Raw genomic sequence first — 24,080 nt, 5'->3', positions numbered from 1 at the left:
TAACGTGCACAAGATTGACATGACACTGTCACATATCCATGACATAACACCTGTAATAAACATGAAGTTGTAAGTGTTTATGACTGTTGTCACTGTCAGTCAGTAAATAATGACAATATAAAGCTGACATTGCTTCAAATATCTGTTTTTTCAAATATCTTCGTTATGACGACTTGCCATTTACTAAGAAATCATAATCTTTGATAAATCTAACAGGTATAATTATCAAACCTTGAAACGTTATGTTGCTTTATGTGTTGATATTAAATTACTCAGTCATTTGTTGTTAGTGTTAAAGTGATCCAAGATCAGCTGAACATGTTGGCCTAAATATGTTGTTAATTTAAAAAATTGCTGTTTGAGATACGCCAGATCTCATAATTACTTCTGTACTGGAATGTCCAGAGTAAACACAGGAAGGCTAGTTTTACCTGAGCTGTTTATCATACAGCGTTTGACTTGTGTAATTTTAGATAATGCCGCACTGTGTCACTGTTGACTGTAATTAAAAAACAAAACAGTGAATTGAATCTGGATCACTTCCCACATGGAAAGAGCTCAGTGGAAGAGAGCTGAACACAACTTCTGAAGGACCTATTTGAGCGTTTCTCGCCAGAAGACTTTGAGTCATTCATGTGAGAAAAACTGACGAAAGCTCCAGCAGGTGATGGTCACCTTAACAAACTAAAAACAAATGCTGTGCCCATAGTTTTTATCCACAAACGCCAAAATCTCGCAGCGGCTGGATAGAGAACGAAAAACGCTGGAAGAAACATCAGAAACAGGCAGTGGGAGTTCTTCTATTTGCTAGCAGAGCTATTGCTTCTGCCTCTTGTGCTGAATGTGAAACTACAGACCAAAACTGGACTGAAGGCCAGACTCTAAACTGCCGGACACAGAGCTATAGAGGTACTTACTGGATGGTAAGTGTCAGTCATTGTTTCATTTACGAAGCTGAAGGTGGCAGCAGCAAACAGCACCTCCACCAGGCGTCTCTGTCCTCTCCCTCTGTTTGTTCCTCCTCACCTCTTGTGATTTCTACATTCCCATCAACTTCAATGCACTTCTGTTCAATTTGAAAAGGATTAATGACGTTACTCATTGCTGTTTTGGCTGAACGGATCCAGTTGAACCAAGGAGATGTCATTTACCCAGAATCCATTGCAGAATGAACAACAGGGCAGCATTCATGTGACAATATTTCATTAACATTTATATAAACTAAATAGCCTACAGTATTGTTATTGTATTGTTTTTACATCTAAAATAAATATTTCTCAAATATGGTCTGTTGTTATAACTAATCATGGATCCCTTTAACTTTCTTCATTCTACAGTCGTACAGCAAGAGGCCTACAAAGCACTTATGAACTTTACATTTGAAACATTACTTAAGGCAGTACTTGTGAAATAGTGGGGTGCGGCCCCCAGGGGGGCATGGTGAGCTGCTAGGAGGGACGTGAGAAACACGACTTTATAATTGTCTTTATTCACAAGCCTCATAAGGACCAATCAGTCACCCGATGTGGTGCTTTGTGTAAGGAAAATGGTTGTCTTACAATGTATTAAATACAAAGTCACACACACACACACACACACACACACACTATTCCTATCTTTGCAAGGCATTTGGATTGACATCCACTTGGGCCCCATAGAACGCAGCGAGTCATCACTATGTAATTTATTTGTTGGAAAAAATGGGTCTTATAAGATGAGAAAGCTAAAACTCTCTCTCTCTCACACACACACACACACACACACACACACTTAAAATCATGCTTGTGAACATAAAAACTAGCAGGTATGGTTTTGAACTGTGGGACAACCAAGGATCATGTAGAGAAAAATAATGGAACATGATCCATAACAAAATTCTCAAGTGTTTTATTTAAAATAAGTCATAAAATCACAAGATAATAAAGACAGCTTAACTATGAACACCATTTTTTTTTTACCACTGAATTTTTGGCTCCAATAAGAACATTTGATATGAGCAGGTGTCCATGTTAAACCTGAGAGAATGAATAAAGAGGATATATTATGCCTGGGATTGGGAGCAAAAGCACAGGGTGGGAGTTTGAAGAAATAAAGTGTTTTTGAGCCAGAGCAGTGTGCATTCCTGAGAGAGGACAGTGTTGAACAGATGTAATCAGCAAGTGTGAAAGCAGAGGCAATAACTCCACATGGCAAAAGGTGGAGAAGTGAATCTGTCTCTGTCAAGAAGGTGTATGAAAGTATGAAAACATGAAAACTAAGCCAACTGATAAGGAAGCAAGAGGTGAAGTACAGAATATTGAGAGCAGGAAGTAGGTATTAACACAAGTATATGACTGCACTCTCAAACAATACATAGTACTTCAACATCTGTAAAGGTTCAATAACTAGTTACACATCCCACCTGCAACTGATTATTTAACACCATAAACCTCATTACTACTTATACAAATGGCAAAAGACGCAGGCAAGCCGAACAAAGACTTATTCTGGACTCTAAATTGAAGTCAGCTGAGCAAGCCTATCAGATCAGACCTACCCTGGCGAAACTTAAACACTTTCAAATGTTTTTACGAGAACCTTTATAAATCCCAGGTCTCTAGTGACACTACAGAGTTGATGAACACCTTTTTTTCCAACTTCAACCTTCCTTGTCTGACAGAAATTCAAAAGTCAACGTTAGATAGCCCTATAACCATTGAAGAAGTCAGGGAGGCCATTAAAGGTCTGCAGTCTGGTAAAGCGGCAGGGCCTGACTTTCTTACTGTAGAATTTTACAAAGAGTTCGCTACCCTCCTAGTCGAACCACTGCTGCACATGTTTAACGACTCTTTCCAAAAGGGTCACTTGCCCATGTCGTTGAGGGAAGCCAATATATCCTTAATACTTAAAGGGAACAAACCACCGGAAGATTGTGCCTCATACAGGCCAATTTCCTTATTAAATGTGGACTTAAAGATCCTTTCAAAAATATTAGCAAGACGTTTGGAGACTTTACTCCCAACACTTATCAATGAGGATCAAACTGGCTTTATTAAGGGACGTAGTTCATTCAATAACATGCGTAGGCTGCTCAACGTGATCCAGTTCTTCAATCAAAGTGCAATGTCTGGTTTAGTGGTCTCCCTAGACGCCGAAAAGGCATTTGATCGTGTGGAGTGGTCATACCTTTTCTACACTTTGAGAAAGTTTGGTTTGGGGGAAAATTTTGTTAACTGGATCAGAATACTTTACAGTGAGCCCTGTTCAGCTGTTATCACTAATGGTCTACGATCACCAAATTTTCAGGTGCGGAGGGGAACACGCCAAGGCTGCCCCCTTTCGCCCCTGCTTTTCGCTTTAGCTATAGAGCCTCTGGCAGAGGCAGTACTGGCCCATGGGGGTATAGGCGGTCTAACCATTGGAGAGAGACAACACAAGATTACTTTATATGCTGACGACGTGCTCATATTTTTATCTCGGCCTGAGGACTCTATTCCACTTCTCATAGAGACCATTAACAGGTTTGGGGATTTTTCGGGTTATAAAATCAATTTTAACAAATCAGAGGTTATGCCACTAGGCTTATTAAAACATCAACCGTCTATGCCTACCCCATTCCCTTTCACTTGGTCCCCAGAAGGATTCACATATTTGGGAATAAAAATCACCCCCTCTTTTGACACAATATATAAGGTGAATTTCACTCCCTTATTCCAACGTATCCGGCTGGACCTTGAAAGATGGAAAACATTGCCTCTCTCTTTGGGGGCCGCGTGTCTCTCTTAAAAATGAATGTCTTACCCAGGCTTTTATATCCCATACAAATGATCCCAGTTCTTTTTCTCCGTAAGACGATTAAGACTTTAAATGGGTGGTTAAGTTCTTTCATATGGGCAGGAAGGAAACCACGGTTAAAAATTTCTACACTGTGTCTCTCGTCCGCAAGTGGAGGCCTTGATCTCCCAGACATACGAAAGTATCAGATCAGCGCTCACATGCGTGTTGCCGCTGATTGGATAAGGGTTCTGCCTCTCTGTGGCTTGATATAGAAAGCTCTATGTCCAGGTTTCCTTTACAAAATTTATTATTCCTGAAGAAAAAGGATACTATAAAAAAGTACTGCAGTAATCCCATTACTATTAATACTGTGAGAGCTTGGCAAATGGTTAAAAAATTGGAGGGTAGGTTCCAAATTATATCACCTCTTACACCATTTGTGATAACCCTATGTTCCTACCAGGCACTATGGACTCTGGCTTTAAAACATGGTCAATGAAGGGAATTCGAACACTTTCGGACTTGATGGGAGGTGCTGCGTTATTATCGTTCTCTCAGCTAATGGATAGATATGACATTGGGAGGCAGGATTTCTTTCGCTATCTACAAATTAGAGATTTCATACAGAAAAAAACCACACTCGAAGCAGACCAAACGATTTCGGTGTGTGAAAAACAGTTATTCTCCCCTAGGGTACAAATTTCAATTAAAACCTTTTACAACTTATTGAAAGAGTACCCCTTGTCAAATACAACACATTTGAAAGAAGTTTGGGAAAGGGAATTACAGTGGGAAATAAATCCGGAGGAATGGGACGAGGCTTGGAAGAATGCAAGTCTCTAAGTATTTGTAATCGGGTTAAGGCCATTCAATTGAAAATCTTACACCGGGCGCACATCTCTCCTTCTCAACGAAGTAAGTTCAGTGTTAGCCTCTCGCCATTGTGTCTAAAATGTAAAATAGAGACTGGTAGCCTTACACATTGTTACTGGTCCTGTTGGAAAATTCAACATTTTTGGTGTATAATAAAATGTGAATTAGATAAGATTTTTTCTGTTTGCACACAATTCAATCCATTGTATTTCCTACTCGGTTTGACTGACACCAGTTTACCTGGCAAATATCAGCGTCAACTTTACAGAATGCTTACTTTTTGTGCAAGAAAATGTGTGATACTGAACTGGATTTCTGACAAAGCACCAAGTAAATCACAATGGCTAAATACAGTACTGGGTTATATATCCTTGGATTACTTAACGAGCAAACTGCACGATAAAGAAGACAACTTTCATAAAGTTTCGGAGCCTTTTATATCCTATGTAGGATTTGAAATTTCTGCATCTTTCTGGAGAGGATTTGTAATTTGAGGGGGACTGAATTGCAAACATCTGAAATGCTTTGGTGTGGACCATTTGTATTACACTGCTATTATTGCTGTGTTTCCTTTTTCTTTCCTCTTTTTGTATGCAACTGTAAGAGCTGGACTGTTCTTTTGTTCTTGTATTGTATTTGTTCATTTGTCAAAACATTGAAAACTAATAAATATACTTATTAAAAAAAAAACATCATAAACCTGCAACTGATTAATATTATATAACTCTTACATTTAAAATTAGAAACTGATTAAAGTTACAATAAGTCAGTTGAATGAATTTATTTGAAAAATGGATGAAAGTTATATTGTATATCATAGTTGTATCCAGTAAATTAGAATGCATTGTCAGATTGAAACATGTATGAAAAATATATTTGTGAGCCTACATTTGTACCTTATAAAAGTTTTTTAAGTGTAATCTTAAATATTATGTGTTTATTAGATGCAAGGGAATAATGATCAAAGTTGTGGCTGAAATAGAAAGTCATTTCACTTCTTTCAACTATTCAGGAAATGTGATTATTTAAAAATAAATGTAATAATTTCTCTATGCTATGCTCAGTTACATAAAACTTATTTTCTTTAACTCTACAATATACCAAGGAAATTTTGTTCAGTTCAAGAAAAAAAAGACAGCTCTGCATAAAGTCTGGATGATTCCTTTTTTTCTCTGATGGATAATCTGAATCTTTGACATATCGGCCTTCCAGATATAACAATATACTAATGCTCTGAAAACATTTAGTAAGTGATAATCCAGCATTGCCTTCCTCTGCATCTAATACTGTCACAGAGCTACGCAATATTCAAGTTCAAAAATCTAAATCTTATTATGAAATAAACTCCAAAGTGGAATGACTAAGAGAGAAAATCTCTTTGCTTTCCAAGTGTCCTTTTAAAAAGACATGATCTGTTCCTGCTGTTCTGTTGAATTATTGCCTCAGTGAGTTGTTGCCAAATCATTTCCTTTATTTCAGAAAATCTAATTACAAGTATTTCAAAGTAAAATACATAATTTTCTGCTGAAGAAATGTACAGTACAATATTTATAAAGACCCCTTTTACAATATCCTCAGTTTCTATTAACATTTCAGGCAAGAACTGAAAACAACACTAACACATGAACCGGTATATTAATAGATGTCTTAATTCCCTTTAGAGAGAAAACAAGGATGTGTCATATTCACAACATCCTCTCCACATTTAAGAGGATTTTGCACCAATAACAACAAAAGCAGAGATGGAAGAGGTTTCACTGTTTGGCACTGCAAGCCAAATGTTTGGGCAAGTACAAACAAAAGACTTTTACTTAGAATATTGGTCTTCATTTCAGACAAAGGCAATAGCAAAACATCTAATGCAGTCCGAGTCTGTACAGTCAATCGCATGACATGATAGGAGAGGTCCAGCAGCTCTGACAACAAATGGAAAACACTTTGAACTCAACAACACGGGTCAGTTCAGTTCTTCTCCAGCACAGGGAATGAAATCCTTAAAACAGCCACAAGATTTTCAACCAGAGATAAACCAAGAACTTGACATGACTCTATGCTTATGGGTGGATGTTTGTGGGCATTTCAAATTTTATTGTAGACATGGAGTTTGATCAGAGCAGTCGGTGCTGATGTGATTTTATAGGTGGTATTGGGTTTTTAAATTGCTGTTGGGAGAATGACTGAAACGGTTTAATTCTCCACAGACGCAGCTGAATGAAAATGTCCCAGTAATCCTCCTGTGGGAGAGCGCAGCCAGTTATACGGTTAAAAAAAAGCATTTAATTTCTTTGTGTGGAACAACTAGAATGTTCAGTATCATTTTGATTTCCTCTAACAGATCTCATCCTCCATGACAAGCTTTTCATTTCTTCAAACACTTGACATGGGAGCTGAACTCAAGATCAGTGATGAGCATATCAATACGAGGGTTTTATTAGAAGCAAACCAATAAATAAAGATGAGTTGGAAATACTGACATCAGGAACATGACATTATTAGCTTTTCCGTGAGGTTTTGGTGCCAGTTGGTCGTATAGTGCCTGACTTTTTCAGGTAGGAAATAGTTCCATGGAGTTTGTGGTGGTTTGCTTCTGCCTGCAAACATCTTTACATTGAGCCCACAGTAGAGTATAACACCACAGTGCAAAAACTTACAGATGTTTTATATATATATAATTATAAAATGATTGCACATAAAACTGATCAGCTGCTGGAACATGAGAAAGCTCCTCATACTCCTCTGATATGGAATGTTCAGCATTCCATTGATTTCTACCATTTTGGAGGAATCAAAAATGGTAGTGTATGCAGAAAGTCTTTAAATGTAAACAGCATTGATTGACCAGTAAATTATATGATGAAATATTTACATGAATTACCGTTTTGCTGATGCAATACCTCAAACAACTGAAAGTATGCAGAATCAGTGTGCAGAGGTTCAACAGTTTTTTCTCGTATTATATAAAAAAATAATAATATTATTGATGATGAAAACAACCACCTCTATTTCAGTTTGAGATTAGCAACTGTGCAGAACTGGAGGCCCTGACAGCAACAGTGTTCAGGCCATGGTGTATCCATAGCTCCCACAGTGCAGAGCTACCAGCAGTCGGTCTTGGAGAACCTCCTGGTTCGGATACTCTGGCAGTTTCAGCATGTTGATGCTAAAAAATAAAGAAAAAACGGACAGTTAGCAGGTTGGTTGTCATGGTAACAGGTGTAGTGAAGCTATGGATTGTCAATCACTCCCAGACATCTTTGGGTGTTTTAAAAAGAGCTGTTTGATTTACTATTATGATGATGACAATGATGATGAAGATCCTCTGTCGACCAAACTGAAACCCCTCCCTGTTCTTGGAGGTGTTTGATCAGCCAACAAGCAGGGCAGATATGACACATGTCTTCAGCTGAGCATCAAGTTTAAAGGTATTTCATGGGTGTCAGATTAGTGGAAACGATATTCTTCCACATCCAATTTTATTGAGTTATAAACTAATTAGATTTAGAAACCACATGCAAAAATATTTGATTCTTTTTGCATAAGAATCAATGCAAAACATGTAGGATGACTTCAGTGTTTGTGACTTAATCTTATTTTACTTGAGGATAGGTAATAGTTGCAGATGCTGCACTTAAAACCTCTCCCATACTAATTCTTACTTATGTTCTTATTTAATAATAATTATTAATAAGTTGCTTCAGTATTTTGTTTATCCCAGGAATAGATTGTTAAATTGGCTTAACTGCCGTTTAGGACAAATTTAGGCTTTTTTGTACTGTAGATACTTTTGTTTTATTATTCTATTACTGAATTAAAAGAAAACTAAATTTGTTTTTGAAGCAGTGAAATTTTTCTTCAAGTTTTTCTTCATAAGTTGGTATATAACCCTAATTTATTTTTTTCTTTTTGCAAATTCTCTGAAACATTCTCTGTTTTTCTCTCCCTAAAGCTGAACTCCTTTGTGTCCCTGTGTGTATGTACTGTGATGTGTTTGCCTGGCAGAAACTCTTCCCTCCAAGATTATTCAGATGTGTTAGTTACCATGTCAGGAAGGACGGAAACACAAAGTGCCCCAGGACATTATGACATTTAGTTAAAGACATTTAAACTAAATCAAGTCAAAATGTTCAGTTTTACCACAAGTGCTGGCTTTACCCAAAATACCAATGTAAGCTCAGTGGGTCTAAAGCACAAACGTTAAACTCCGGTCCTCAAGGGCCGCTGTCCTGAAGTTATTAGATGTATCTCAGGTACAAAATACTGGAATGAAATGACTTACTGACCTGCTCCTTTGTGTAGATCAGTTCTCCAGAGCCTTGCTAATGACCCAATTATTCTTTTCAGGTGTGGCGCAACAGAGGCACATCTGAAAGTTGCAGGACACCGGCCCTCCAGGACTGGAGTTTGACACCACTGGTCTAATGGCTCAGGAGAGATGGGTGACCTCTGACCTTTTTCTATAACACTGAGTCTCTCCATTGTGTTGAATTTTCTCATGCAGAGAACAGAAGGACCAACCGCAAAAGTAGCAAACAGTGGTGGAGCAGTAAATGAGCTTGGTTTAAGCATCAGGTTTTTAGCGTCATTTTACAAAATGAAACCATGAATATCTATGTGAGTCATTTGATGCCGTTTAGTTCCTGCCTACTGAAAACAGACTGATAAGTATTGTGTCTTTCCCCAGCACAGTACTTATGGGATTCTGCTGATATTGCTGACATTAGACCACTTATTGCTTAATCCACCCAGGACACTGAACAAGTAGGAAGCATTGATTCACTTCCCAGGCCTGCTGAACAGGAGGACTGTGAAGCATAAACTGAAGAAAGCTTTAAAGAGGACATGTCATACTTTTAAATCCTTCATTTTCACTTATGATCTCTATAAAGTAGAACTACAATGCTTTGGTCTGAATTCCTGATTATTGTAACAAGGTCATGAATGTCAGTGGAGATACTGACATCCATGACCTTGTTTAGCAGTTCCACAATGAATTTTTTGACAATTTGTTTCCTAAAAAAGCAACACAAATCAAATGTAGCAACTTTCTCTGGTTTATAATTGAAGACTTTGGCGACAAAGTGGTAAAGCCCCAATAGTACTGCAGTTACAACGGGTGGTGAGAGCTGCCAATGAGCCCCCCACATCTATGAAGTATTTGCTGACAGTGGAAGAGACCCACTCCATGCGCTTTACACATCACTATGTGTACACAACGCTGCTGGTGATCTCGTTCTGGATTAAAAATAATCTAAATATTGCTTTTTATGTTGTGCAATTTTTTGTAACCCAAACTGTTGCGCCAAAACAAAAAATCTTCATTTGACTCAGACAGCCTCAGTGTTCTGTTAAATGTATTATAAAGGATCTGATTGAGATTCTGTATTTGATGAGACTTGGAATAAATTAGCTGAAGGCAAAAAACTGGGACATCACAATTAAAAATTACAATCACCACAGATGTAAACCCTTACATTCCAGTTTTCCCCCAGGCCTGGCGAGCTGCAAGGCAACAGAGCTACCAGCTGTGCCACTGTGCAGCCCGGCGTCAAATTATTTTTCAGTCATGTTTGATGCATATACTAATTTTATAATGGAAGACAACATTGTTATTTGATAGTGCAAAAAAGGCACTAATGTGCTTGAAAAATACATAATATTCCCCTTTAATCAATGTTAATTTTTACATAAGTCAACCGCTGTACCGATCTTTGTTGTATACCAGGTTCAACTGAAAGAAGAGCAGTTTCACACTTTGCTCAGTGAACAGAACAAGTAACAGGCCAGACTTGTAAGTGGGTTCCTAGTGACCCAGAAGCAAACCAAGACAATGAAATGTTAAGGCAAATGTTTAAAATATTGCAGAAAAATTCTAAATCAACTAAAGTAAAAAAAATTAAGGTAAAATAAAGAGAAATTATTATGCAAAAAGTCAAGAAAATAAAAGAGACCCCTTGCACTGAATTGTTCCGCCAGTGGAATGTAGATGCGGGAGAACAGAAAAGCATGTCTCGGTTCGCTCGCGGTTCATGTTTTTGGCTTCGGTGGGCGGATCCAGCCAGTCTTCTGCTACACATGATCCTCTGTGATCCTAAATTCCAACCTTTCAGCAATGACCGTGAGTTTTCCTGATAAGTCTTCCTCATGATTTTGAAGGTTTATCCTTGACCAGACTGACAGATTAAGAGCTCAGCTCCAAGTTGATATTTCTGTGCTATATATTCTGTATTTAGAAATATTAAGTTGAATATACTTTATTGATCCCACAAGGGAAATGAAATGTTGTAACTCAGTTTTCTTCAAGTTGTAGATGTTAATGTTTCCACGTGTTGTAAATTGTAATCACTGGCAGAACTGATTAGATAATCAAGTATAAAATAGAAAAAACATTAAAGTACAAAGTAAAAAGGCTCATTTGACAGTATCAGAAATGGAAAAGAAGTTGAGTACAGAGAGCTGATGGACTGCTTTGTGGCATGGTATGGAAACTATCACCTTCTCTTAAATGTGATCAAATTAGAGGACATAATTATAGATTTCAGGAGAAACAGGATGAATTATCAAACTCATTTCCATCATGAGAGAAGACGTGGAGGTGGTGAATCAATGGTGTTGGTGTTTATCTGGACAACAGACTGGACTGGAGACGCAATAGTGCAGTGTCTATAAGAAGAGGAAGATAGGCAGATGCTGCAGATCTTCAGTCTGTTGTTGAGAGCATCACCTCTTCTGTCATCTGTTGGGGCAGCAGCATCAGAACCAGGGACATCAAAAGGCTCAACAACCTGATAAACAAGGCTGGTTCTGGTTCTGTTCTGGGGACCACTTGGGATCATAAAAACAAGAAAATTATGGAGAAATCTGTCCATCCTCTTGATGAAACTGCTATTCAGTAGTAGAGCATCTCCAGTCAGAGGCTTCTTCAGATTTGTTGTAATGTAATACAGACTGCTACAGAAGATCTTTCCTGGCTACAAACTGAAGAACCCTAAGTAATGAGCTACTACATATAATTTCCCTTTGGGACCAATAAAGCATTTTTTAACTGATTTGTTGCTTTGTAGTGTTAAACCATGATATCTAAAGTATATCAAATGACACCGGTGTGGATGCTTTGGTTGGTTTACTGGTAACCAAGACAACAGAACATAACGTCACAACCTTACATGCAAGCAAGCAGTTAGTAACACCACTAACTTGAACCAGCACGTCATAAATATCAATATATTACAATGTTGATGTTTTCATTGTTGCTGTGCAGCAGGCCTGTGCAAAGATGTTAGGAGAATCAGATGATCAAATATAAAAAGGGGCTCATGGAATAAGATTTTAAAACACAACAGATTTTTATCAAGAATTGAATACAGAGGCATGAAAGCATCCTTAAATTTCCAATTTGCAGGAAAATAAAGGCTCTTTCTATTCTGTCATAGTCATCAGAAGGGGATAATGCAAAGCAAAGGTAGTCTAGCTGCTCCTGCTGCTGCTGAAAGTCAGGGCTGTGTTGATCTGAGATTGTAGACAAGAGAAAGCATAGGAGAGATGGTTCCTCATTAAACAAGAATTATTTAATATGTTATAATATTTCTTAAATTCCTGTTGTGTCTCACTAAACAAACCCTGATAATTGACGCGTTGACCTACACAGCAACTAAGTTGCAGAGTGCTTTAGAAATAATAATTAAAAAAAGCTTAGAGGGACGAGCTATTTTTTGTGCCTCAGAAATTCAGGTTTGGAAGGCAGAAAGACAAAATATATTCATTAGAGCTTAACCTTCTAAAGATCAAGAAAAACTAGATCATATGTTCATTTTAAGTCGTGTTGATTACTGTAAGTCTTCACAGGTCTGCCTAAACCATCAGACAGCTGCAGCTGATCCAGAATAGCAGGCCTAAATTTTTGTTTACAAAAAGTATACTTAAAAATACATTCCTGACTGTATCTTAATAGTTGGAGGGCCCAGTTTTGTCCCCCCTCTATCATGATAAGAAACACACAGCATAATCATTTCATTTCAAACTCTGCATCTCGGAGGTCAGAGGCTAGTCTGCTAGCTAGCTTTCGTCAAGAGTAAGCTGCCGGCAGCCATGTAAATAAAGTAGGTTACCATAATATTTAACTGAATCAATATTCAGTTAAATAATATATGCATTCAAGATATGTACAACTTGCCTCCTGATGGTCTGCAATGCTGCTGTCCTAACTCAGCGAGTCCCCTTCTTCATTTTCCTCTTTGCCCAATCAAACATGAACAGGGAATGGAGCTAATCATGTCCTGTGTTTGAAGACTGGCTGGATCCGCTCACCGACGGCCAAGAACCTTAAGCTCGAATGAGCAGAAGCAGGACACAGCGAACGAAAGGAGACATCCTGCGTGCGCGTGGATTCATATGTTCGCACTCTCACTTCCCCTCATCTGGGGTCTAATTTACTTTCTCGACTTTTGGCATATTGATGATGGCATAGAGGAAGAGTGAATAAAATATAACTCACCAGGTGCTGGAAGTAGGCAGCAAGTTGGAGGTATATGGCACTGCAGCAATGGTGAACTTCTGCAAACCACTGCCACCCATGAGAAAGGCAAAGCCACCATGAGGAACCCTGGAACTGATTCAGATTATATACATGTTATTTTTGACTAAAATCGACATTCTGTAATCAGAACCACAGCAGACCAACCTTCCAGTGACAAACTGCAGCAATAAGACACGTTCCTCCTGGGTGAGACTCCTCACCACCTTCCAAAACCACTGCAGACATGGAGAAAGATCAGCTGCTTGCTAAACAGGAAGTGAAGCCAGCCAAAGGCAAAGCAAACTAAGCAGCCACTTAGGGCCCCAGGGCCACTAAGGGCCCCCTCAGTGAAGCTGATATATTTTTTTAGTAACCATTTCTATGTCATAACGACAAAAACACACTTTCATTATGAAGTGATTTGTTTTTGTTAGCGCGGAAATACTTTTTATGGAGTTATTTTGCGGAAAGATTCTGACACCTAACTGGGTCGTGATGACCTGATAACCTTCCTCCCTTGCGTGCGAAGCACAAAGTTGGACCAAAATATGATTTGGGAAGTAAGCTGTTTAGATTTGTTTTGCAAGACTGAGATGGAACAGATCAATTGTTCACGAGGTTGATTGGTCTAAAAAGGTCCAGACACAGTCAGTGTAAGAGCTGCCAGAATGTTGATGTAAAAACTAAAAGCAATACGTGGTCAGTCAAGACTTCCCAAAACACACCAATGGGATAACGGGAAGTACAAAAAGGGGCTGATGATAAGGAACGAGGATATTTTGGGGAAAGACTTTTTGGAACAATGATTTTCTCTTGATGCATCCCTGGTAGAAGTGATAATAAATCTCCCGACCCGTCGTGGCTGGCAGTAAGGGATTCGTCTCCAAGTATTGAGACGAGTCCTTTTATATTTATAAATATACGATTATATTATACTTATATCATCAAGAGTTTTGCACCTTCCGATTCTCCAACATTTTTACAATAATATATATTTGTTAATGTATGGAGAAATCATTGCTTTATGGACAAAAAGAAAAAATTGTTTTTGGGGGGAATATGTTGTTTGCTGCCATTTTACATCAACTTCTAAGTTAATAACACGTCTGTTAAAATCATTTGAAGGGTCAGAATCAATCCAGTTCCGGTACTGGTCCACATTCCCATTTCTAGCTATTGGAGTAACGCTTAAGAGAAATTTATTTAATCAGAGAATATTATGAATATGTGTGTATGCCTGCAATGATTGCAGTTTTCTGGCTGATCCCCAGTTACTGATAACCTGAGCTGCTAATTTTGATTTTGGCTGATACTAATTTTTTTTTGCCTTAAATGTGAAAAAATATTGCAAGAAAGTCACTGAGTTGGCAACAGTGGGCTGAATATTGTTAACTGTTTATATACAGACATGACTTGGTCGGTCTGTCAGTTGAAGAAAAAGACAGAGACTGATTTATAAAAGTTTGTTGATCAAGATAATATTAGGGGATAAGACGGGCCTCACATATAAGCATTGGCCAATCATGAGCCCCCAAACTAAAGGAAATTGGCTCCCAGAAATCGACTGGCCGATAAATGTATCCTATATTGTACATGCATAAGATATAATGGACCGTATTGTCCGGACTTTAGTCGCAGTTTTTTACATAATTTAAATCATATATATCATATCACATGTTATTTTCACACTAAACCGCAAGAGGGCGCTCTAGGCTTGTGTTATTCTACCTTTGGAGTTAGCGAAGTTGTTAAAAAGCGACATTGAGGACAAAGATTTCATTGCATTTAGTGATTTGGAGAGACATGGATGGTTTGGTAAACTTGTTAGCATGTTATTTATTTTATAGTTATCTGCATAACTCTTAATATGTTATGTTAACATACCAGGCACGTTCTCAGTTCGTTGTTCATGTGTCATGTAATGTTAGCATACCGTACAATTATTCAGCCTGTTGTTGTCTCTATTCTATTTTTATTGCCTTTCAAGATGACATGCCTGTTCTTGGTGTTGGATTTTATCAAATAAATTTCCACCTTTCTTATACGTGTGACTTATATATGTATTTTTCTTCTTTATTATGTACTTCATGGCTGGTGGAACTCATACTCCAGAGCGACTTATAGTACGGAAAATACGGTAAACAGCACCATCAGAGATGCAATAAGTTTATAATAGGTGTGCGAATGATCTAATCATCTGTTGATTCCAGTAGACCACATTGTTAGCAAAAATAGATGGCCAAAACCAAATTCCACTTAGGGCCCCATGGAGGCTTGGGCCAGCTCTGAAGCCAATGTCACCATGACTTCAATGTTACCTGTGGTCCAACCCAAGCTGTAAAGTTATATTTTCAGGAAACTGAGACAAAACCTTTAAAAGGTCTTAAACACAGAAGGCTAGGAACATCTTACATCTTCTACAACAGTTGGGCGACTCTGTAAAAATCAATATTTGCTTTTATTTTTTCTGCTTTTGAAATATCAGTGCCTGGAACCAAATATTCATCTGTTTATTATGGTAGTTTATAAATTGAATTTTATGCAACAAGATAGCCATGGCTTCCTCTATCAATGATCACAGTATTTTTGATCGATTTTGGCATGATCATGTTGAACATTGGAAGGTCAGTCAAAAAGGTAATTCTGTAACAAATAATAACATTACGTGAAATTGTTCCTGAAACGCATGCAGGATCATGCCTGCCTGCATGATCATGCATGCAGGATCATGCCTGCATGGTGAAGTTAGCTGAGCGGACAGAACAGGCCACCTGGATTACAGGATCTTCAGGGTCATAGCCGCTGGTGTACTCAGTGTTTCTGCACCAATCCTCCACATCCATCTCTGGCATCCCTGATAGCAGGAGCTCCTGTAGATACACACACAGTCGTAGTTTTGTATATTGTGGGGACTACACTCACCTAAAGGACAATTTATAGTCATCATTCACTAAATAGCCAGCCACTGCCTCAGCCCTGGGTTAGAGGCTGTTTTATCTCAGAGAGGCTAACTTTCTATTTCTCCTGAATTTGATACAGTTGGGGCTCCCACACTTTCTGTATCTTCCTATACCTGTATCTGTCCCCTCTGTCCCTCCCACTTTGTTCCAATATTTTAATCCATTGCTAATATGTTGTGACATGTTTTTTAACTTTAAGCATCAAGTCACTTGCACCAATTTTACACCCATGAGGAGGCAAAGAGACTGTTTACTGAGTTACTGTCTTGGTAGACCAAGACAGTAACTCAGCAAAAGGGAAAGTACTTTGCACGTTTTTTTTTTCCTAAAGATGTCGAATAAATATCTGGATGCAGATAATATTAACTAAATGACAACTCACTTTTCCATGACATCATATCACTTAAGGTTGTTAACAATAGGCTACTAATTTTGTTATCTATGTTCAGGGGTTGGGAGTTCACGCGACTTTTTACTTGAGTAATAATATGATCTACTGTTTTTCTCATTTGAGTAAATTGATTTTTTTTTATAGAAGTAGATTTCAGAGATTGGAAACTTTAGATTCTTAGATTTCTGAGACTTGAAAATTTGAACATAATTACTCAGTATTTTCTACATTTTACTGTTTAGATAATTAATATTCTTCTGCATTAATAAGCAACATGGTTATTTTATTTGATGCATGGCCTTACGTCAGGATTTGAACACAGGAGTCCACATGAAACTATTAGAAACTTTAAATGACATTACATATTTTTGCCATAGTGGAAATATGACGCTATTAATGATTTATGTTTTGTTTTTCATGGAGAAAACAATTGTAACAGAAAAGCTGTTTTAGCTGCAAAACAAAAACCCCTCACTTCACATTCTAAGCAGCATCTCAGTGCCAAAAGCAGTCAGCCAGAGGGAAAATGGAAAAGCTGTTACCACTAAATTGACTGTTGAGTTGACCTGAAAACATAGCACCATGAAGAGATTCTAGGTGAAAGAGTTGCGCTGCACACTGATCCATGCATGATGCAAAATTTTCCAAAAGAAAATAAATAAAAGAGCCTAATGGAGTTGAAGAGAATCGGGTTCCAAGGTGACACAAGCCGCTCCTCTCCTCATGGCAAATTAATCCTTCCATCAGATGTGAGGGGTGGCACACAGAGGGGAACAGTAACACAGAGGACAGCAGAGAGGAGGAGGAGAAACACGTACCAATTCATATTCGTCAAAAAGCTGGATAAGCGACGGGGGGATGAAGGTGTGGAATCCTTGCAAGAAGGCGTTTATCTGAGGCTGGATGGCTCGTGTCATCCTCAGCTCCGTCACCAGCTGGACGTACTCCGCCTGAGAAAAACATTCACTCCCTGATCAAAGTCCTTCACAAATACACATGGACAAGAGAAGGACGGAGTTCATGCATAATTATTTTTTCCTGAGGAGGCTTTTCAAAGCCTTACAAGACAGTACCACCTACAGGAGAACTGCAGAACTACATGAGGAGGTATCAACCAAAAACAACAATCTTTTGGCTGATGCTAGACATACTATAACTGATTTGAAAAGTCACTATAATCATATTCAACCACAATAATTATTATCAAGTTTTAACACCGGAAGAAAAATTCTCATCAGATCCAAGTGATTCTGGTTTGTTAAAAAAATAATGCAAGAAGCAGGCAGGTGTGAGTTGTCTATGATAGATGGTATATACAATGTTCATTGACTGCCACATGGCAGCAAGATTTTTATCTGAATACACATTCAGCAAGACGAGATACAATACAGAGAACGGAGAACTGGGCAGAGTTCTCCGTTCAATTGGAAGATTGCATAAGAAAATTTAACCGTCTCCCTGCATCCTTATTAATGTCCAGCAAGAGTGTTAGGTAAAGATCCAACAAACAAAAACATGCCCCCAACGGCGGAGCTTACAAGTTTCACCACCACAGAGAGCAACTGTGTCATTCTGAAATCCATCTGACATGAAGTACAACAAACCAAGAAAACAACCGAAACATCAGGCTGCTGGTCACTAGTGATGAAACAACACAAATTCAAAGTAGTTCATAACCGCAGAGAGTGATCGGATCATTTTGACACTATCAATTTCAGCTCAGAGCCTGAAGCAGCTCGCAACTGCTGCAGCTACATTTATTGTTGACGCATTGAACCGAGCACGCCGCAGCGCACGTTGAAGCGGGTATGCAGAGGCATGTGCCGCATGCGCAGTGTTGTCGCAGCACCTCGTGCTCTTCTGGATGTTTGAAACTCGGTGCGGATTGCGCGCGCCGCTGTTCACACAAACTGGACAATCTGGAAGATGCTCTTTCAGGCGGCTCCAATCTAAACCTTAACTATAAAACGCCATACTGCTAACTTGGCTCAAAAATGCTCAACCTGAACTGCTGAAAGCGACTGTAGTGACTATCTGTCCCAAAACTCCAATAAAAAAATAACATAAAAAATTAAGACTTGAAGGTGATCAAAGCAAAAGGTGAATTCAACTCAAACAGTCACTATGGTGCACCGTGGATTCTGGCTTATGCAGTCTAAAAGATCAAAAAAGTTCTTTGATTTATTCCACTACTCAGACAAAACAAGTTACAGGCCTCACTGGATTCAGCTACTTCTTCCGCTCTGATTCCTGCACCTGTTCTTTGACTGATGACAAACTGCTGACCGATTGGATAGAATGACTGCTAAAAAAAAAAAAAAGAAAATCAAAAAAACATATGACCACCCATACTGTGAAACACCCACATCCCAAATTGAAATTAATTAAATAATTGAGTGAATTACTAACCAAAGAACATATTTTAAACAAATTAAAAATTCTAATTATAAATCAGCTAGAAAATAAGCACAAATTAAAAATGAACTAAATAATCTAAATTCTAAATTTAACTGAAAATGGAGAAATAGTTCCTACAGTGACTCTAACTCAGCCTTCAGTCCCTGACATCACCACCTCATCTCTCCAGTCTAGTATAGTTTCACACATTTTGGAAACTCTTGAATAAAACATTATTTTTGTTCTTGTTACATGAGCAAAAAAATTTCCCGAATTATTAAACGAACTGAATTAGCTTCTTCTACAGAATTTCTATGGGATTCAGCTGGACTGCTCCAAAACATTAATGTTATTTCTTTCAGAGGAAACATGGCAGCTAAATTAAAACATTTTTGTAAGCCTACATTTGCCAGTGGTATGAATTATTTTTGGGTTTCAAAACTTCTAATACAAGTCTGCTCATTTTATAACGAGTCAACATCCAATTAAATCTTAAAATCTTCTTTGCAAAAGAACCACTTACCTCTTCATGTCTTTACAGTGTGCATCACATACAGTAATGGAAACACACATATACCAGAGCTAAAGATGTGCTTAGTGGTAACTCACCTTGTTGAGTTGAGTGACAAGGATGCTGCTCCCTCCAGGTTTGAGTGGCACTTCCTCCATGGCTCCAAACACATCTGTCTCCACAGAAAAGGTCAGCTCCAGACCCAGGTCACTGATGTCATTATCCAAGATCCACTGCAGATTTTTAGCATACTCTGGATCAATAGATGACACATCCTGATAATTTACTGGAATACCTGGCAACAAAAACATTATGCATAATTAGGATTAGCAAGAGAAATATTTTGCTGTGAAAACAGTATTTGATATTTGTCGTTATAGTAAAAAAGCTAAAACAAGGGAAGCGCAAGGGATATATTAATATGTCCGTAGGAAGGAACTCTTAATCGGTCTCACCAGCATCAAAAAACTGATGTTACTGGATACTGATTATCCTGATGCTCCAAAGACTTTAGCATTTCCAGTTAACTTGACAGTTAACTTAATCACGTTCAGATGACCTGAATGTCCAAAATATCCCTCACACACAGCTCTAGAACATCTACAGATTTTGTTTGACTGTGACACCAAAATGTTTCAGATCAGCAAAAACAGTTTAATATCAGACAAACATAACCTGAGTAAATATTAAACACAGTCTTAAAATGATGATGTATTGGAAAAAAGCTATCACAACCAAACTGAACATGAAAAACAAAGCAACCTCTTGAACTTTAAGTCAAACTGATGGACTGACATTCTCTTTCAGGATTTTGTGCTATGGAGCAGGATTAATGTTTCTACTAATTACAACAAAGCAGCTCCAGCCATCACACTGTCACTGCCGTGTCTGACTTATCACACTTAGCATGTGAATGTGTGTGTGAATGGGTGAATGACTGGATGTGACGTAAAGCATGTTGGGGTTCTCTGGACTTGATCAAGCTTTATAGATTTTTAACTCTTAATAAATCGTCTTTTAATAAATCAAATTAAAAGACGGCATTTTCTATTTAATCGCGTTACCTTTGTATATCTAAATTTGTTAGATTATCTGAAACATTTAAGTGCCAAAAATAAAAATGAATGAAAAGTATTCTGCAATGGGAATATGACTTTTTCTCCAATATAGTTAATTTGGATGTTTGTTTTTTTTGCCTTCTTCCATCTTCTTCCATCTTGCCTTTTCTGTTTGTACCACACAGTCACAGCCTGTCCTTTGAGAGAAGTTGGCATCTGATTTATCAACCTGTTTTGGTTTTACTAACTGTACAAAAAAGTTGATCAATGAGGAAAACAGTTGAGTTGATTAACTTGAACAGAAGATTCCCAAGAAAACAAATTTCAATCCTCTTTTTTACTTTCAACTGGCTGAATAGGAATAGACTTTTAAAAAACTGATGCACCTGGGTGCTGTTTTAAACACATATGGTTACAAATAACCATATGTGTTTCACAAATACAAATGTCATGAGCCTTTGTTTAACATCTAGGTATCTTTGTGTTTTCTACCCAGTATGTGTTTGTAGAATGAGCGGGTGAAGTAGATGTTGACCAGCTGCCGGTGATAGAGAGCCAGACCCAAAATCTGACCCGCAAACTGGAAGTAGTTCAGATGGTCTGGATTCACCGAGGAGTTGCTGTTGGGCTGGAAGGTTGTACCTATGCAGAAGGAAAGCACACTGCACTGCAGTAGAGCTCTTGCAGTTTGAAGTTATCACTGAAGGTAATTTGCTGCATACCATCAGCAGACTGGGTGAACAGAGCGTAGTCAGGGTTGATGATTTCATTAGACAGGATATCAAACCACTCGCGAACCACACCCTGGCCCTGAAACACACACACCCAACTCAACTCACCACGCTGAACAGAGTACAGCATTTTCATTCCTCCAAAAGGTACTGACAAACGGACAAAGTGTGAGAACCGACCATCTACCTTCCAGATTTTTTTCCAGCTATTACCTAAACCGGTCTGTCTAAAGGACGGAGATGTTTGTTAACACTTTACTGTTTTAGTCAAACTGAATGTAGGAAGGCTCTAAAAAAAACTTAATGTTTCAACATTTGAGGAGCCTTTTCTCACTCTGCTCCCTGATTGGAGCTCTCTACTTATTGACTCTATTATTACTTTCAAATCTGTTCCAGTCAGCCTTCATTTGTAGGTTTTCTTTTTCCATTCTGTTAATCTTTCTTCATCTGGTTTTTATTTTTAGTCTACTCTTGTATTGTTTTTTTTTTTTTGTAATTGGGTCACTTGAAAGTGGCTGACAAATAAAGTGCGTTAATTAATCAACTAATTAATTAAACAGTCACTGTTCAATGGCAGCAAACAATTGTTATGGTTCATCACTTCTTATTTTTTTAAAAACTAGATATCTATGGATAAAATACTGAACTTGAGGCAGTGAAGAGATAAGTTATAGTATTTTTTTTTTACAAAGTTTTCTGTCTATGAATGAACTGTGAATGTAGAAACTCACCATGCCTTCCTCCCCATGAAAGCGGACAGCTATACCCTGTTTGAGCTTCTCATTAGTGGACTTGGAAACCATCTCACAGCTGCTCCTGAATATGGAGTCTGAGTGTGAAGCACAACAACAGCGTAGCGTTAACAAGTTTCACCAGACATAAACATTGGAACCTGAAGAAACGAATACTGCTCCTGAGAAGATTGATTTGGAAGACTTGTTGTCTGGCTCACTGTGATTTTACTGGGTTTTAAACTCAAAACATTTGACCTTATTCTGTGTTCCCAGTCCTTCCAGTGGCCAAAAACATCTACCATGGACAATTATAATGATTGCTGTATATATAGGTTTATATTCTTTGAAAGAAATTGTAAGCAACAGAAACACTTGGTGCTTTGGTGCAGGGGTGCCCAAACTGGGTCTGGAGGGCTGACATCCTGCACGTTTTCGTTCCCTCCCTGGTGGTACCAGCAACCTTTTCAGCATGTCAGCCATCATTTGATCAGGTGCGTAAAACCCGGGCAAGAACTAAAATATGCAGGATGCCGGCCCTCCAGGACCCAGTGTAGACACCCCTGTTCTAAGCAATGATGTCAGTAACATAATTAGACTATTGATGACGAACCACGTTTTCAGTAACGAGTTATCTAACGTGTTGCTATTTCAAATCCAGTAGTCAGACTACAGTTACTTATCAAAATCACTTTGCGTTACTATTTTCTTTTGTAATTTTATTTTATTTCCTCTATGTGTCTTGGGGAGTAACCACCGTTTCTATGCAACAGTATCTGCAGCAACAGAAACATAAACAGTGGAGCGAAGAGGGAGATGCGCATTTTGTTGCTGGAAAAACAGCAAAACAGCCCAAAACTCAACTATTTTGAGTTTCACTCACCAAGTCCAATTGTCATAAGTGGTTTTGGGCTAGTTTTTTTTCTAAAGTCGCTTGCAGATTTCATGAGTCACGGGTTGCGCTTTTTGGGCTTGGAAATAAGAGACATAAACCCCAGAATTTGTCTGATATCCATTTAGTTTTGGTCAGACTCACCCTGTCCATCATTTCCCAGATGATCCATCCCACTCTGTCTTTGTTAATGTCATGTTAATATATTACCTCTGAATTACCTCGAGCTTTGTGTTGCGCATCAAGACTAATATGAATAGCGCAATAAACATGAAAACAGCCAGGAATGAACGAGTCTGTAAAGCTTTGCAACGAAACGCCTTGTAATCATTGACATTAAGATAAATGTTACAAATCTGTGCAATGGGACATCTGAGGTGTGGAGTGACAGGAGCAGCTGTGCGCTGCGCTCTGACAGAAACACAGGGCTGTAATGCAGAACCTGGACGCTGAGGCAGGGGGGCCTAAAATCCTATTGCACACCATAGAAACACACCAGAGCACGCACAAATTACTAACGTTTTTGTTCCCATCTGTTGTAACCATTAAACAATCCCCCTTTAGTTCAACCATATAAGTGGAGACATATTTTTGATGTTAACTTGCAATTAAATTTTGGCAAAGATTGAGCTACTTTTTCAAGAAGTAATCAGTAATCCAGTTAAAGTTGGTTTTTCAAAGTAACTATGCCATCACTGCTTCTAAGATAGTTCCAAATAACTGGACAGAGTTAATCATCAGAAGTTGTCAGATTGCAGAGCAAATGGGTCGCTGAGTTCAGATTTTACAGAAGTGGTGCCAACTGACAAGATGCAAGCTAAGTGGATGGAGCCATCTGAACTATTACCTAATGGGATCAAAGAAGATCAGATATTCTCATCTGCATTTATGTCGCATCTGAACAACTGCTACAAAGTTGGATAACGACAGGAGTGGTGGCGTGGTTATGACCTGCTCATTCAGGCTCTCTACAGTGCTGGCTTGCACCACTTACTTAAAGTTTAGATTTGCGAGTGCCCAGAATAACTTCAACTTTCCATTTTCCAACAGCAATATGAAAAACATAAGAGAAAAACTGATTTGTGGAAGCAGCTCTTGGACACGTATGGTAGCAGTGTGTTGTGAGGATTGTGGGTACCTCTGTGGATGAGAAGAATGTCGCTTTCATTAACAGGACGATGGACCATGTCTGAGTCTGGCTGGCCAGCCAGCAGATGCTCATAGAACCACTCACAGCGATCCTTAAAAGGCTAGAGGGGACAACAAAG

At 38.4% G+C, this 24,080-nt stretch overlaps 1 protein-coding gene across 3 annotated transcripts in view; it reads right to left on the bottom strand.

Moving 5' to 3' along the window:
• Positions 1-6,079: 6,079 nt before the first annotated feature.
• Positions 6,080-24,080, bottom strand: part of hace1 (HECT domain and ankyrin repeat containing E3 ubiquitin protein ligase 1) — a 34,282-nt gene continuing 16,281 nt past the window's right edge. For 2 of the 3 annotated variants that reach the window (XM_055023151.1, XM_055023153.1), the window contains 10 exons: positions 23,951-24,062; positions 21,921-22,018; positions 21,181-21,268; positions 20,951-21,100; positions 19,499-19,695; positions 17,311-17,442; positions 15,913-16,011; positions 13,307-13,377; positions 13,121-13,234; positions 6,080-7,789 (listed from right to left, as the gene is read on the bottom strand). In XM_055023151.1, the coding sequence (XP_054879126.1) occupies positions 7,687-7,789; positions 13,121-13,234; positions 13,307-13,377; positions 15,913-16,011; positions 17,311-17,442; positions 19,499-19,695; positions 20,951-21,100; positions 21,181-21,268; positions 21,921-22,018; positions 23,951-24,062 (1,164 nt within the window). In that variant the 3' untranslated portion in view covers positions 6,080-7,686. The remainder of the gene's footprint in view (positions 7,790-13,120; positions 13,235-13,306; positions 13,378-15,912; positions 16,012-17,310; positions 17,443-19,498; positions 19,696-20,950; positions 21,101-21,180; positions 21,269-21,920; positions 22,019-23,950; positions 24,063-24,080) is intronic. The other variant, XM_055023152.1, reaches the window with a different exon arrangement.

Source organism: Poeciliopsis prolifica, unplaced genomic scaffold (assembly GCF_027474105.1).
Source record: "Poeciliopsis prolifica strain line A6 unplaced genomic scaffold, Auburn_PproV2 SCAFFOLD096, whole genome shotgun sequence".
In the NCBI taxonomy this organism is placed as follows: domain Eukaryota; kingdom Metazoa; phylum Chordata; class Actinopteri; order Cyprinodontiformes; family Poeciliidae; genus Poeciliopsis; species Poeciliopsis prolifica.
This window is presented reverse-complemented; position numbering and strand designations above follow the sequence as displayed.